The sequence below is a fragment of the Peromyscus eremicus genome, chromosome 1 (genome assembly GCF_949786415.1).
Source record: "Peromyscus eremicus chromosome 1, PerEre_H2_v1, whole genome shotgun sequence".
Lineage (NCBI taxonomy): Eukaryota > Metazoa > Chordata > Mammalia > Rodentia > Cricetidae > Peromyscus > Peromyscus eremicus.
In genome coordinates, this window is record NC_081416.1 from 82,530,954 (window position 1) to 82,548,045 (window position 17,092).

General features: G+C 42.0%; 1 protein-coding gene across 4 annotated transcripts in view; it reads right to left on the reverse strand.

Annotated features, from left to right (window-relative positions):
* Positions 1-13,586, reverse strand: part of Acsm3 (acyl-CoA synthetase medium chain family member 3) — a 27,331-nt gene extending 13,745 nt beyond the window's left edge. The window contains exons 1-6 of one of the 4 annotated variants that reach the window (XM_059267946.1): positions 13,418-13,586; positions 8,251-8,305; positions 7,407-7,490; positions 7,028-7,301; positions 6,222-6,432; positions 396-603 (exon numbers count right to left, since the gene is read on the reverse strand). In XM_059267946.1, the coding sequence (XP_059123929.1) occupies positions 396-603; positions 6,222-6,432; positions 7,028-7,228 (620 nt within the window). In that variant the 5' untranslated portion in view covers positions 7,229-7,301; positions 7,407-7,490; positions 8,251-8,305; positions 13,418-13,586. Of the gene's footprint in view, positions 1-395; positions 604-6,221; positions 6,433-7,027; positions 7,302-7,406; positions 7,491-8,250; positions 8,306-13,345 lie in introns of all 4 variants that reach the window. The other 3 variants (XM_059267937.1, XM_059267964.1, XM_059267955.1) reach the window with 3 other exon arrangements.
* Positions 13,587-17,092: the final 3,506 nt, after the last annotated feature.

Genomic DNA, 17,092 nt, shown 5'->3' on the forward strand with positions numbered 1-17,092 from the left:
GGTGTGTAGGAGCAAGGTCACCTACTGTAGATTTTCACAGCCCTAAGAATCCATTCAAGGCCAGGATTCCCAGTGTGTTAGCTGAGAGCTTCATAGGGAATACATAGAAAATTAATTTCTTCCTCTGCTCAATCCTACATCCTTCCCTTGTTTCACAAGAGAACTCCCTAATAAGCCTCTTGTACACCATTCTCCATCTCGGGGAATGCTTTTTAAAAATGTCAACCAGACTCTTTCTTACTTTAAAGCTTGGCACTGTTAGTTCTGTGATGATCACTGATTATTCTTGTTAATTATTGTTTTCATGTGCATTTACCTCACATCTACTGAATTGGATACTTTTTTCATTATTGCCTTTCTTTGTAGGGCACTGGTCTAAAATTGAAGCTACTCACTTCATCATCTCCTTGAGGTTCCCCCACCCTTCTCTGGAGTGCTGAGACACAATTAGTTTGGAGCTGAGATTTTCACATTTAGCTGCCACAGTATCTACTGCTGGGGCTAAAGCATCATCAGTAATAATGCACTTGGCTTTTGAAGACTGTAGTCTGTAGAGGATGTCTTTCTGGGTCAGCTGAGTGGTTCCTGGGATTAAAACTGTCCCTAAAGGAATAGAAAAGGAATAATGTTTAAAAGCAAGGTTAACCTCTATTATAATAGTTAGGATACCGTAGCTAGTACATTCACGTTCTGTGTCTCAGAATGAGTTAGTGAATTAACTAGGGAAGATATCTATTTGTCTTTCATTGTTCTGATTTTTGCCTTTGAAGAGGTCTCCAAGTCTATGATCCTTTTGCCCTAACAAGAGAGCATTAAATGTTGAGTGATTTTCTTGTGTTTGAAGATCACCCATAACATTGAGATTGAAAGAATTTTAATTGAAAAATGATATTCAGTATTGGTTGTTGGGCTCGAGTGCTGGGTATTATTCTATTTTGTATATTTAACTCATTCAGTCCCTGCCCAAACATCTCCAGTGTAAACAGCTATTCATAGCATGTCTCATAGCTTATGAATAACAAGTGAAATTACAGGAATCCAAATCTGCTGCTGGACTCCAGAGCTGTATATGTAACCACTCCAGTCTAGTGCCTCTTACAATGCACTGATTGTTTTAGTTTTCTTGAGGTATGCATATTTTCTGTGGCCTCCTCTCGCCTGTAGTCAATTACAATGTAAAGTGTAGTGTGTAGGTGTCCAGGAGCCAGACACCCCTAAATTTCATCCTCCAATAAGCCCTTCACCTCTGTAAGCCTGTTTCTGCATCTGTAAAATTGGGATTATAAAAGTACATCCCTTATAGGATTATTCCAGGATTAAATGAGTTAAAGCATGTAATGAGTTTAGAATAAAATTTAATACATCTGAACTCCTAGGTTTATTTTTTTCAAAGAATGAATGGATATTTTGCCTGAATAGATTTGCTAATGTGGAAGGGGAGAAGTCTCATCAACTCCCACCCCTAGACAAAGAGCTACAGGCAACTAATGACTGCTAAGAGTGGGAGAATTAGCCCCTCCCAGGAATGAACACCCAAATTGTTATCCAATACAAAGTGGTCAGCTCTGAAACCATATAGTCACAGACAAAACAAAGGACTCAGCAGGCTGCATTATACGGTTGTGCATCTATCTATACATATATGTAACACTAAAGAGGCCATCAACTTGAGAGTTGGGGAGGGGTGTGGGAAGCATTGGAGGGAGGAGATATGGGAGGGGCTGGAGGGGGGAAAGGAAAGAGGGAAAGTAATGTAATTACGTTTTAATTAAAATGTATGTAATGGCTATTCTTGGTTGTCAACTTGACTACATCCAGAATTAACTAAAACCCAAGTGGCTGGGTACACCTGTGAGGGATTTTTTTTCTTATTAAATCATTTGAAATAGGAAGACTCACCCCAAATATGGATCTTTTGAGGTGGGAAGATCCACCCTTAATCTGGGTCACACCTTGTGGTGGCAGCCTATATAAAGGACATGGAAGAAGAAAGCTCGCTTTTTTCCTGCTTGCCCTCACTCTTGCTGGCAAGTCCATTCCTTCACTGGCATTAGAGCCTACTTCTTCAGGATTTTGATGTATACTGACGACCAGCTGAGACACTCAGCCTTTTGGGCCGAACAACTACTGAATTCTTGGACTTTCTATTGAGAGACAGCTATTGTTGCAATAGTCAGACCATAACCTGTAAACCACTCTAGTAAATCCCATGTATATGAATATATATGAACATTTGTATCCATCCTAACAGTTATGTTTCTCTAGAGAACCCTGACTAATACAATATATTAAAAAAACCAATTAAAAATAAAAAAATAATTAATTTGAAAATAAAAGAATCTATCGCCTGAGCTGGAAAGATTGCTCAGTGATGAAGAGCACCCATTGCTCTTGCAGAGGACCTGAGTTAGTTCCTAGCACCCACATCAGGCATCTCACAGGGCTCGTGTAACTCCAGCCCTTGTGCACATGCACACACACACACACACACACACACACACACACACAATATAAATCCTTAAAAAAGGAATCTGTCATCTATCTGCTTACATACCTACTTATGTATTTGTCATACAGCTGTCTTCTGGACTACACCATTTTTAGCCCCCAATCTTCAAGAGACGGTAAATGGCATTTACCTCTGGATGTTTTTTACCCTTCTCAAGTGATATGTAAATCAGAACCCCTGAAATCTATGTGAAAACATGGATTTCTAGGCTGCATCCCAGAGTTTTAGATTCAGAAGGTGTTCAAAATTTGTTTCTGACAAATTCCCAGGGATACCTATGCCACTGGGCCAACGTCACACTTTTAGAACTGTAGGTGAGCATTGCTCTTCTTCATTGCCAAGTACTGTCCTTGTTCTGAAAGCACATTAAAATTCATTGGACTACTCTGCTGTCTAATAGTTCTTAAATGCTTTAAAATTCCTTATGGGCCAGAGAGATGGTTCATTGGGTAAAAGTGCTTGCCATTCAAGCATGCCAACCTGAGTTTAATCCCCACATCCCATGGTAGAAGGAAAGAACAGACTCTTGAAAGCTGTGTGATTTCCACATGGCACATGGCACCTATACACGAATGTACACCACACACACACACACACACACAAAAAAAAAAAAAACCCATACACACAAACAGTGGAAGCAAAAATTCCTTTAAAGTCGCCTTATGATTACACTTCTCTAAATTTGCAAAGCATACCACATATGAAAGTGAAAATAGAAAAAAATATATGGACACCTTCTGTTTCCAACTTACAAATAAGCAATATATGGCACTCTTTGTAAGAAACGGAATTTAACAATATGTTGAAGCTTCCTACTCCCCGTCCTTCTCTCTGTCCCATAGTCACAGGCCTTATCCAGACTGATGTATTAACCATATCTTTGCCTTCTTTATCTTGTTATCATCTATGTATAGAATCCTAAGCAATATACAAGTCCTATTGAGTTAAGACTTCAATTTTCAACTAGCTGTTGTGGAATATTCCTTTACACTATGTGAAGATGTCTCACTGTGATTGGTTTAATAAAGAGCTGAATGGCCATTAGCTAGGCAGGAAGAGATTAGGTGGGACTTCTGAGGACAGAGAGCTCTGGAAAGAAGAAAGGAAAAGTCACCAGGCACAAGATGTGGAATAACCAGGATGGGCATAATGGAGATGATGTAACGAGCACATAGAAGAACATAAATTAAAAAATATGGGTTAATTTAAGTTATAAAAGCTAGTTAGAAACAAGTCTAAGCTTAGGCTGACCTCTTATAAATAGTAATAAGTCTCCATGTCATTATTTGTGAGCTGGCGGCCCAAAGAAAAATCCATTTACAACTAGCTCTGTGTGTGTGTGTGTGTGTGTGTGTGTGTGTGTGTGTGTGTGTGTGTGTGTGTGGTTTTTTGAGACATGATTTCTCTGTATAACAGCCTTGGCTGTCCTGGAGCTCTCTTTGTATACCAGGCTGGCCTTGAACTCACAGAGATCCACCCACCTCTGCCTCCTGAGTGCTGGGATTAAAGATGTACACCACCATGCCTGGCTTTGAGGGTTTCTTTTAATGTGCATGTGTGCATGTGTGCATGTGTGCATGTGTGCACGTGTCCATGTCTTTATGAGTATATGTACATATATGTTCAGATGCCTGCAGAGGCCAGAAGAGGACATTACATCATTTGAAGTTAGAGTTCCAGGTATTTGTGAAATGCCTGAGCTAGGTACTGGGATCCAAAGCTCAGGTCTTCACAGCTAAGCAGCAAAGCACTCTTCAGCCCTGGGTCATTTCCCTAGCCTCTATGGGAAAAATGACCAGGAAAACAAATGACTATGTACCACTAACACTAACATTCTTAAGACTATTGGATTTATGATTCATTCTCTCTCTCAAATCCATCAAGATAATTTACCTTCCTTCCTATGGAGAGCCCCAGGAATCACGTTAGAATCAGGAAAAGTTGCCTCTGACCTATTCTAACTGGCTTATCCTAAAGTTGTACCAATCAGATTTTGCCTAAACACTTAAGATGCTGAGTGGATTACCAGATGGGTCACACAGGATCTGGAGCCTGAAGCATCTGAATAGCAATCAAAGCTGCACACAGCCCAATTGGAGAGGAATGTTATCCAAGAGGAGTGAAGAGGCAATGCAGGAAAGATGCAGACAGACAAGAGGTGCAGGGGCTTCAGGACAAACAGAGGAAGAGGCTCCTGGCTAGTCTGCCTACAAAACCCCCTTGCTCCTTCTGTACTGTTTTCCCTCTCTAAGATTCTCCAGCAGCCATTCAGTTGCCTTCCTTTATTGTTGTAGTATGAATGTATACCTGATCCTGCCAGTTAAACAGTGCTCTACTAAGAAATTGAGCTTAAGCAGTGTTCATGAGTGCACTCATTTTGTAAAATACTGTTTGAAAATAGGCTCTGCTTTTCCAATGTATAATTCATATCTGTATATGAAATGAATATACTAGCTATCCTCTAATAAAAGAGTGGCCACTTGATATAGTGATATATTGCCACAATCAGAACATTAATTCAACAAATATTTTACTGAACATTTACTATATGCTAATCACTGAAGGTTCTAGACATGCTATGTTAATGAACTTTTAGGGGCATACCTAACCCATGGGAACTGCAGGTTACATGTAGACAAATACTATGCCTCAAAAGTTTAAATAGTCATATATATTACTCTAGGGTGCTGTGGTGGTTTGAATGAGAATGGCCCCCACAGACCAATGAATATTTGGTTCCCAGTTGGTGGACTATCCAGGAAGGATCAGGAGGTGTGGTCTTGTTAGAGGAGTGTGGCCTTGTTGCAGGCAGTGTTTCAGTGGGGGTGTGATCTGAGGTTTCAAACATGCCAGACCCAGTCTTGCCTCTTCTCTCTGCTTCCTGCTGTGGATCAGATGTAAGCTCCCAGCTATTGCTCCAGCACCATGCCTGTTTTCCACCATAATGGAAATGGACTAGCTTCTAGAGCTGTAAGCAAGCCACCAATTAAACGCATTTCCTTCATAAATTGCCTTGGTCATAGTGTCTCTTCCAGCAATAGAACAGTAACTATAACAGATGCCTAAAGAAGATACCATCCAGGTTGAGACATCAGGGTACGGTTGTCTGAGAAGATAACATTAAACTGAAAAGTGAGAAAGCTAGAGAGATGGCCCAGAGGTTAGGAGCACTGGCTGCTCTTGCAGAAGACCCAGGTTCTATTCCCAGCACCCATATGGTGGTTCACATCATCCAGGGATCTGATGACATCCTCTTCTGGCCTCTGAAGGCACCAGGCATGCACATAACACACAGACACACATGCAGGGAAAACACTCATACACATTAAGTAATTACATCTTTAAAAACAAACCAAAACCAAAACCAAAAATCTTGACACCTGACACTTGAAAGTGAAATAAGAGTTGGCTATGGACTTAGTTTTGAGGGAAAGATATTCCAAGCATAGCAAACAGTATGCAGAAAAGTCAGGAGATGGGAATGACCACAAATGTTAACAAAAAAACATTAACCACGATAGGGTCATGAAGTCTAATGGTGGAGAGATTAAAGGAATGTTGAGGAAATGGCTGTAGCCTTCTAAGATGCACCTATGTATGACCCTTGGAGCAGAGTTATGAAATGCTGCCAGACAGCGAACTGTACCCAGGTAAATGTCTCCTGGTTACTTAAATGTGTGGATATGGGATCAGGAGTGTGAATATCACCAACCTGTTCGCAGACAGGCCACATTTGCAAGCCACCACTCCGGGATCTTGGGCAGAAGCACCATTACTCTGTCTCCCCTTTGCAAGGAACAGGCTTCTGTGAGTATGTTGGCAAGTTTCCTGGATAAAGATCCAAGTTCTTCAAAACTCCACCTCACTTCTCCTCCATTTCCATCTATCCACCAGAAGGCTGGGTTGGAAAGTCTCTTTCCAGCCTGAGGAAAGCACAGCAATCATGGATTTAGAGGCTGCTATACAGTTAAATTATATTTCAGCTGACTTAATGAAACATATTCTCTTCAGAAACTCACAAATTATTTATTAGGATGTACATGGAGTAAGTACAAATCACTCAAAGGTTCTTATTTCTACATACTGGAAGCCATGTCAGGTTTTTTTGGGACTAGTCCTTTCTCATTTATCATGATTATTTTTTTTTCTCAAAAGTTAGAATTCTTACATCCCGTCATCCCCCCAGGGATGTAGCTATACTTTGTTTCTTTCCATTTTGACTCTTGAAATCACTTTTTACTCCTCTTTGTTTAAAACTGGGAGAAAAAAACTAAAAAGGGTCCATTAATATAGCATAGGCTTTCTCAAGCAGCCGTGATGGCCTTGTAGGCCTGATAAGTTCTTGTTCTGGGGCTGTTCCGCACTTCAGAAGTGCCCCTCTATCCTTAGATGTCAGTAGCAACTACTGACTTCCACTGATGACCCCTTCATTGCAGCAGAACTCGCTACAGCCATTGCTAACCACCCCTGGGGCTATGATCACTTGTACTGATGGTCTGACTGGCGTTGGCGCTGTACCTTTTCCACACTGCTCCATTGGTCCAGGACATCTTTTGCAAAATTGAAGTACTCTGGAATCTCTATTTTGAAGTCCTGCTTCATGGACTCGTAGTTAGAAAAGTTCTGAGGGGTTGCTGTTCTATACTCTTTATACAAGACTCTCACAGGACCAGTAATTGCTAGACGCTGAAAACACTTAGCATGAAGTAGCATCACCATGGTGACAAGTGCTAACTAGCATCAGTGTTGGTGGATGTTTTAGCACTTGGGATTTCCATGCAGACTAATCCAGCTAAAAAAACAAGCAAAAATGACATGCATTTAGTTTTGTTTGCAGAGTAGTAAGACCCCCAAAGCACCTAAGTTTTATCATAATTATTCATCTTTACCCACTCACCATCATTTTCTGGGCATCTCTATGTGCCAAACATTGTGCTTTGATGCTTTATGTATTCTTTGTCATTAAATCCTTAGAGAAACCCTGCAAAGTATGTAGTTATTATCCATGTCTACAGATAGAGAAAATAGTAAGAGCCATGGGCTGGATTCAAGTCCATAACTGTCTGGGCCCAGTCCATTCTCCTGATTACCCCACACTATTGTTTTCTACATGCATTTCTTAACTTTTTGTGACTATACAGAGGCTTATACTCTAATGTCATATCAAAAGTCACATCAAAACACCACAGATTATCTACAGATGAGGAAACTAAGAGTAGTCTAGTACCAGCTTGGCCTGAAAGCACTGTCTGTGTTTAGGGTCTGTCTGGTTTACAGGCTGCAGTTCCCATGCTCCCAATAGAAGCCCACACTACCATCGAGTCCAGGCTTGGAGATATAATAACAGGGCTTCTGTTGGGAGGTTCTTCCCAGCCACCTACTCGCCCTTGCTTCTGTGGGAAGTCATTTGATCACAATGTCATTTACTTGGCGGAGGCTATTAAAAATACAATTTTAGTGTTCCAGGGATTGTGACTGAGTTTCTCCTCCTTATAATTCCCATAATTTTCCTGCAATAAAACAGATACTACTCTCATAATCATTAAAGCGTACTTTTGACTGTGATTCTAGCTGTGTGATAGGGCAGCCTGGCTATGTGGAATTGTTTCTGTAATGATAAAGTGTCCAAACAGGACAAGATAGCAGATATCGGGTAAGCTTTAACCTCCATGGACCTGGTGGTTGGGCATCATGCTAATGCACTGGATACATTCGAAACCCAGGCACCCCTCATGTCTTACCTCTTTGTCTGAGCCTTCCAAGAGGTCATCCAGCTTGGGTCTCCTTCTTTTTCACCTTCAAAGAAAATGAACCTCAAACAGAGGAAGCATCAGCCTTTACCCTATTGTGTCAGGGCTCAAACTTGGGTCTTTGGATTCTCATTGTAATGGTTTTACTTTGGGCCAACAGGATTCCAGCAAAGCAGTGACTTGATATCTTATCTATGCATTAAATCATTAGGAAAGCTTTTTATAAAAACTTGAAGGCCTGGATCAATGGCCAATAAGTCAGCATTTGGGGGAGTGGGCCTATGCTGCTTTAAAAAATTTCCTCAGAGTTGTAATGCATGACCCAAGTTGAGAGTCACTCATTCAGAGCCTGGGATCTATGAACCGTCAACACCACTTGGAAGCTTGTCAGAAATGCATAGTCTTGGGGTCCCACTAAAGATCTGTTGAATTAGTGGATCTCAATCTTTTAACAAGATTTTCCAGGCAACAAGTTTCTACGTTCAGGTGAGAGAAACAATGGTCTTTAGGGTGTTGGCTAAGTCCATTGCCTACTGAGTCATACAATCATGGAATAGTTCTATTTACCACTCAGTAATTGTGACTCTATTTGAATAATGAACCACTATGAATCTCAGTTTACATTTTATTAGTAAAGAGAATGATAGAACCTCTGACAGAAAAGTATGTTTAACAAAGATTGAATTCAACAATGCAAATGTTCCTCATGGCACCTAGCCTACTGCTTTTCGATAAAACAAGGGTTGGTAAATGTTGGGCTTTATGGACCATATTGTCTGTGTTGTGATACTTGACTCTGCCACAGATGTTGGTAATACATAAATAAATAAACATGGTCAGATACTTCCAAATACCTTATCACTGAACACTAAAACTTGAATTTCATGCAATTTTCATGTGTTATCAAGTATTGTTCCACTTTTCTTCCCCAACTATTTAAAAATGTGAAAGCCATTGTTAGTTCACACAGTTGTTAAAATGGGCAGCAGGCTGGATAAGCTCATGGCTGTAGTCAGCTCATGGCATTAGATTGTAAATTCGGTGAGGACCAGGGCCTTGACTGTCACACTCATGCTCCTGTCCCTGGGAGTTATAACCACATTTGACTCCTAGTATATGTGTTTTGGATCCAGTTTTTTGATCCAATTGAAATTAAAATCAATTAAAAAATAATTGGTTAGCCTTTAGCCCCAAAACTTGCTAAACAGAGGCAAGCAGATTTCTGTGAGTTCAAAGCCAGCCTGGTTTATATAGTGAAAGCCTGTCTCAAAAAGTATGTATAAAAATAAAAAGTAAAGAAAAAAATTTTTTTTAAAAAAATTTGTGAGCGAGGTGGCAGTGGTGCACACTTTTAATGCACCACTTGGAAGGCAGAGCCAAGTGTATCTCTGTGAGTTCGAGGCCAGCCTGGTCTACAGTGCAAGATCTAGGACAGGCACCAAAACTACACAGAGAAACCCTGTCTTGAAAAACCAAAAAATAAAATAAAATAAAATAAATTGTGAATAAATGGCTTTTTCAGAAGGAAGAATTTTTAACTACAGGGTTATAGATAGCCCAAGAGGTGCCTCTACTGCTTTAACCAGAGCTATGTGACTACCTGCATCATCTACATGAGGCAGTTTATGTTAGTATAAGTACAGTTTTAAAATCAGTTCACTGCTAATAACTCCTCAGCTAAGGCTTGGAACCTTGTGCCCACCTCCTTTCTCCACGCTGGGATTTTTGAGCTGGTCTTATACATGCTGTTTCAACCACTGAGAGAGTTCATATGTGCGCCTGCCCTGCTGTGTCCAGAAAACAGGTTCCTCGTAGATCTGGGAGGAGTGGCAGGTGATGGTAAAAATAATCAAAACACACTGTATGAAATTCTCTAAGAACTAATGCAAACATGGAAATAAAACAAAAGAAAAACCAGTCCGTTGGTTACAGTAGTTGTTTTTCAAGTGCTTGATAGGCAAGTGTGGCTGGGATCACTGTGCACTAGTCAGAGGTGACATAATGCTTTTCTCTTGTTGCAGAATATGCTGAGGATCTGTCTGGCTAACAGCTCAGAACTGAACTCACAAAAAAATACTAAAAGGAAAACTGAAGGAGGAAATTTCTCAAGGTAAGACTTTTCTACAGGTTCAGAGTTGGGAAAGCACTGCCCAGAACTTTCTCTGACCTAACAGATGTAAGGGATCTGGATGCAGAGATCCATGACTAGGCCCCAGGTAGAGCTCTGGGAGTCCAATTAGCGAGAAAGAGGAGGGTTTATATGAGTGAGAATTGTTGAGACCAAGGTTGAATAAAGCACAGGGACAAATAGCCAAATGAATGGAAATACATGAACTATGAACCAATGGCTGAGGGGTCCCCAACTGGATCAGGCCCTCTGAATGGGTGAGACAGTTGATTGGCTTGATCTGTTTGGGAGGCATCCAGGCAGTGGGACCGGGTCCTGTGCTCATTCCATGAGTTGGCTGTTTGAAACCCGGGGCCTATGCAAGGTCGCTTGGTTCGGCCTGGGAGGAGGGAACTGGACCTGCCTGGACTGAGTCTACCAGGTTGATCTCAGTCCGTGGGGGAGGCTTTGCCCTGAAGGAGGTGGGAATAGGGGGTGGGCTGGGGGGAAGGTGGGGGAGTTGGAGGGGGGAGAACAAGGGAATCCGTGGCTGATATATAGAACTGAACTGTATTGAAAAAAAAAAAAAATCAGGTGGATCAATGGAATTGAAAAAAAAAAAGAAAAAAGCGATGACAGAAATCCAAGCCTGAAAGAGCAGCCTTCTCTTAGAACAGAGGCAACAAGGCTGTTCCCCTGGGGTGAAGTCCTCAAGGTCTCAAATGTTCTATTTGGCATCAGGGCCAGGTAGCAAGAAAGCAGCAGGACTGGCCTGTGTGCTGGCGAGTAACTACTTGCCCTCTTGGCTGTACTCCAACTTCCTAACAGAATTAGGATCAAGTTCTTTCAATTTTACCAACCCCCCCACCCCCACCCCCAGTGCTGAAGACTGAAAGTTTCGACTAAAGCAGGCACTTAGCACTGAGTTCTTAAAAGCAAACTCATCTTGGTTTTTACTTTTTGGTATAATACCTTCAAATGGTTCAAAAACCATAAAGAACACACATTGAAAAATGCCTACTTCCTGTCTTGAAGGTTTTGTATTTAATCCCAGTCTTACCTCCCAGGAGACACTGTGCTCCTTGGTATCCCAAATATGACTCTCGTTTCTCCACCAGCTGTACCCAACAGGTCCTAAATTCTCACCACTCCACACACCCAATTCACTCTCACTAATGTGGTTTTAGAGGCCTCTTCATACAAGCACACAGAGCTCTTTCCTCTATCTTTAAAAAACATGGCTACATTGCATTGTACCAAACAGCTGCTAGTTCCCAATTGATGATCACTTGAGTTGTCCTTATTATTTTGCAATTCAAATGAAAAATTGGAACCAATTCTTCAAGAGAATTGATTCTTTCTCCCAATACAAATGCTATTTTAGAATAGTTAAGAAGTATAATAAACATTTCCTGGTCCAATTGAAACAAAGGTCAAGAATTGGTTCATTTATTTACTCCATAAATACTGACTGAAAGTTTGAAATGTTGCAGATATAGGCAATATATGAGGGGATGAAAGAGACAAAGTCTTCCCTACTGTCATGGACTGGCACATGTAAGTGTGGTAACAAATGAATGTGTTGTTACATGAAAAGGAAAATGGATAACAAGAAGGAAAAAAGGTTATTTTGGAAGGTCTCTTCAGGGATGCACCATTTTTGCTGAGATACGGCAAGTGAGTGGCTGCACTGTGCTAAGCGTTTTGCATTAATTTATCCCACACCCCAGAGAAACACACCCCCTTCCAACATACATTTACCCAACTGAACAGTATGTCCATTTATCCACCAGATACCTGAGACAGGTTTATATCAAATGCTGAGAATACATCCGTGAACATGACAAGGCCAGGTCTGCCCCCTCCACACGGAAGTTTACAAACTATTAAGCAGCCATGCAAATGTTTACACTGGAGATGAACACAGTATACTAACTGTGGTGATAGCAAACAGAATCAATGTTCAGTGTGGTTTCTCCCTAGCCCCATACAAAGTTCTCCTTCATTCAGAATCTCTCATATATACATTGATGCAGCCACTGGTAAGTTCCTCAGGTTCCAGCAAACAGCCAGCCACTCACCCATGCTCATGCAAGAACCTTCATTAAACTCACTGGGTACAAAGTAGACATGAAGTGGGGGGCTTGCTGGGGAGTAGCGGGGCTCAGCAGGAGCAGGAGGGGGTGGGAGAGATAATAGAGGGTGAATATGATCAAAACACATTACACATGTATGAAATTATCAACAAATAGATTTTTCAAAAGGAACTTTTTTCAAATGAACATTAAAAAATTCACATTAAAAAAAAGAACAGAAAATTGACCAGTCAGTTGGAATTTAACCATTTTTTTTAACCAAAAAGAAATATCAACACCCCCTCATCAAAGCCATAATATTCTTTCTTCCCAATAAGGCTCAGTCAGTTCCTGTCTTTTCAATGATCTCAGCATCTTACAAAGCCTATTTTCCAGGTTCATAAAATCCCTTGCGGATGAAAGAAAAGATCTCTTCTGCACAGTAAATTTGGATTTTACACCAAGTCACAGAAATGTTGTTAAGAAAAATTCCAAGCAAGGCTCCACTGGCTGGCCAGATGGGCTTTTGGAAGTCTTTAAAGTCTGATCTGAAATATAGCTTTAGGTCTATGTAAATGGCAGGGCAGAGGGCTCTTCCATCTCACATTTTATCATTGTAAGCACAGGTACACAATATTAAAAACTCAAGCCTCCCCAAAAAGCCCAAGCTGAAAACTCAGCTGCTCTGCCTGCAGCCTGCTGTGAATGCTCCTCCCCGACTAATTCCTCAGCTGTGTTCCCACGGCAGTTGAGAAGTTCTGAACCGCCTTTGCCATCCATGGCTTCACAGAGCATTTTCTGGATTTTTTTTTTTTTTTTTTTTTTTTTTTGCTGAACATATATTATAAAGCAAGCCTGCATCACTGCAGGAAGTCTTACACAGGAGAAAAAATGGAATACTCACTAAAGATATAGCTCCCCACACAGCCGGAGTGATAGCAGATCTGCTTCGTGAAAGAGAAAGTTAATTTCTCACCTCTGATTTAGTGTTGGTAGTAGATCAAAGTGGAAGGAGTGTGACAATCAGAGACTCCAGCTGGCCCGGAGTGCCTTCCTCTGCTTGATTGGTGGACACACTGGAGGGTGGAGCATGAACATTTACATAACCCTGACCTGTCCTTTTTAACAGGTAATGATTTGTATACAAAGCAAGCTTCTAGTAGGCTGGAAAGCTGTGTGCACAGGATGGAGAAGTGTCCCAAGAGTTGCTGAAAGGCAGCCAGAATTGGAGCCCACCCACGTAGTCCCAGCCCTTCAGAGGTGTAGGCACAAAGTTCAGGAGTTCAGAGTCATTCTCATTTACACTGTGAGTTTGAGGCCAGCCTGAACAAGTTATTGTGAGGGTTAGTCCTATGACTGGCAGGAGTTCTCAGAAAGAGGAAAGAACAATTGAAAGAGATATAGAGGTATTTTAAAATGAATAAATAAATACCAAAGACCGTACAGCTTGGGTAGAGTTGATAAGAGCGCTCAGGAACTGGGAAGAACTAAGAATCAGCACTGTCAGGTCATTTCTCCGCTCAAAGACTTTGGTGTTTCTCTGCTTGTCAGTCATTTAGAGGACTGTAAGAAGCTATGGGATCTTCTCTGCTTCTTTGCACTTCAGCCACAGCAGCCCCTTACTTGCCTCAGACACAGCTGTATTCCAGCCTTGAGACCCTTGCACCCTCACTGCCTGTACCTCTTCCCTCAGAGAAACCCGTGGCCAAATCCTCCTCTGGTAAGATTATCTTCTCAAAGGCACTTTCTTCTCTACTAAGCTGGTACTCATTTTCCTTCCTCCTTTAACTTTTTGCGTATCTTATCACCAACTTTGAAAATAAGATCCTTGTTTTATTTGCTGATGGATCATCATTGTATACACCAGCTACTGGCAAAAGTTAGCCATTCGATAAACATTTAATGTGGTAATGTGAATAAATGGCTCATTCGATTGTGTCACACACAAAGTCCAACTCAAATTTAGTTAAAGACAGGAATTTATAAGCTTGGCATGGTGGAACATACTTTTAGTCCCAGCACTTGGGATGCAAAGGCAGGTGGATCTCTGCTGAGTTTGGGGCCAGCCTGGTCTATACAGTGAGTTCTAGGACAACCATGGCTTACATGATAGACCCTGTCTAAAAAACAAACAAAAACAAAAAAGAAGAATTTATTAGTCTTCTTTATAAAAAAAAAGTTCTCTTTTTAAGAATTGATTTCTGAGAATTTTCCATATAGTCACAGTTGTTTGGATGGGAGCTTCACCTCAACCTCTGGCACCCTGGCATCCCTATACCCAAAGAGTCTGGAATGTTTGGAAGGAGTCTGGTGGAAGATCCACCTCAACTCCCCTCCCCTATCTCTTTTCCTAAACCTGCCTCTTCAAAGCCCACCAAACACAGCTCCTCCCCCAGAGAGGCTCAAGACCACTCCCGCAGGGTATATAAGCGCATCCCCAAAAACAGACTCGAGGTTCTTCCGATCTTGCATTCAGTCTCCTCTCTGCAGGGCCAGGGAATCGCCGAGGAGTGCTTTACCCATTAAACCTGGGCTTTTCCTGATTTGGTCTGATTTGGTTTGTTGTGATGGTGGAGAGGCCTTCAGGGAGGCCTAAAACTTATCATTTGGAGGTTCCACCTAGGGGGTTGATTTTTTTCCCCACTGGCCCAGGGCCACTTGGTGGGAAAATACCCCTCTCCTCCACACCTGCTCTCCGCTAGACTAAGATTGGCTCTTGGCTGGGTAAGTTGCCCTTTCCAAGTCCTTGCCTAGGAGGCCCAGGGTTTCTTCATTTTTCGGGGTGTCTTGCCAGAGATGCAGCTGCTCCAGGCTGTGGTGATATTGTGTTCCCCAAAATATTGTGTACCCTAATAAACTTATCTGGGGTCAGAGAACAGAACAGCCACTAGATATAGAGGCCAGAAAATGGTGGCACATACGCCTTTAATCCTATCATTTGGGAGGCAGAGATCCATTTGGATCTCTGTGAGTTTAAAGCCACACTGGAAACAGCCAGGCATGGTGACTCACGCCTTTAATCCCAAGAAGTGATGGCAGAAAGCAGAAAGTGTTGTGCCCAGATCGTGACCCCCAGAGAGACTACCAAAGACGAGCATGCCGGAATGCAAAAGCAAGGTTTAATTCTGGATATCCAATACAAGCCTAGGCAGGGACTTCGTCCAATACATCCAACGCAGTGGAGGCTGGAGGAAGTGCCCACCTGTCTGCAAGCTCAGTTTTTAAAGGGAAAAATCACAAGGTTACATCATTTAGGGGTGCTAGCACAGGTACAATTCTGATTGGCTCGCTTCTAGGGACTTCTAGAAATTACTTCTAAGGGAGTGGTTGCCCGCCACCATTTCTCATTGGCTGCCCTCAGGTGGGGGCATTTTTATGGTCAGTTACCCTGGAAACCAGGGAGAAGACATTCCATAGTCCGGCAGGCATTACCTCGTGACTATCTTGTGATTCTGTACTTTTATACTTCCTGGTTTCTGGAATCTGAACTGACTTGTTTCAGTAACTATTGGCCTATTCCTAGAAGGAGAAATATTAGGCCTTAGTTTTTGGGTGAAGGCATTTTGGTCTTATTTCTAAGATGGCTCATTTTGGTCTCACAAAAGGTATATAAGGCGTGAGGACCAGGAACTAGGCTGGTTAAGCTTTTAGGCTTTTGAGCAGCACAGTTCAGCTGAGAGGCATCCAGTCTGAGGAAACAGGATCAGCTGAGGAATTGGCAAGGTGAGGTAGCTATGGCTTGTTTTGCTTCTCTGATCATTCAGCATTCATCCCAATACCTGGCTCAGGTTTGATTTTATTAATAAGAACTTTTAAGATTCCTGCTACACCAGGTCCCTGACCTGTTACAGAGCACAGGGCTGCCTTTGCTCCACCCCAACCCATTCCGGAGCAGAGGGCTGCCTTTGTTCCATGGGATCCCTTTTCTAGAAGATGTTCCATTGAAGGGAATTTCCCCCAACCCCCTATTTTTTTGATCCAAGACTTTCCACAGTGGACTCATTGTGCTAAGCTTTGGATCCCCAGCATAGACTTGAGAAACAACACTTGCCATTCAAAGCCTGACCCCAAAATGTAGATGAACGGTCTTGTTAAATAAGAAACACAGAGCCAATGCAGAGATGAAAGCCCAAGAGGTCAGAGCTAAAAACCTTACCCTTCACTGCTGCTGTTGTCCTCTTCAGCAAGAGAGCTACTTCCTGTCTGTTTGTCTTTTTTTAATAGACTTTCTATTCTGCCTTCTCATTGGTTGTAAACCCAACCACATGACCTCCTCATCACTGCCTGTCTGTACAGACCTCCAGGTCTTCTATGGTTGGTGTTGAGATTAAAGGCATGTGTCTCCATGCTGGCTGTATCCTTGAACACAGAGATCTACCTAGCTCTGCCTCCCAAGAGCTGGGACTAAAGGCGTGCACCACCACTGCCCAGTTTCTGCTATGGCTTGCTATTAGCTCTGACCTCCATGCAACTTTATTTATTAACATACAAATAAAATCACATTTCAGTACAATTAAAATATCAACATATTCAAATGCCCCTGCAGGGTCTTTTACAAAATCTATTCAAATTGGGGCTGATATAATTGGACAGAACTGCCCTACGTCCACAGTTTTTGGGTTCTGCATTCCCGCCCTCCCTACAGGAGCCA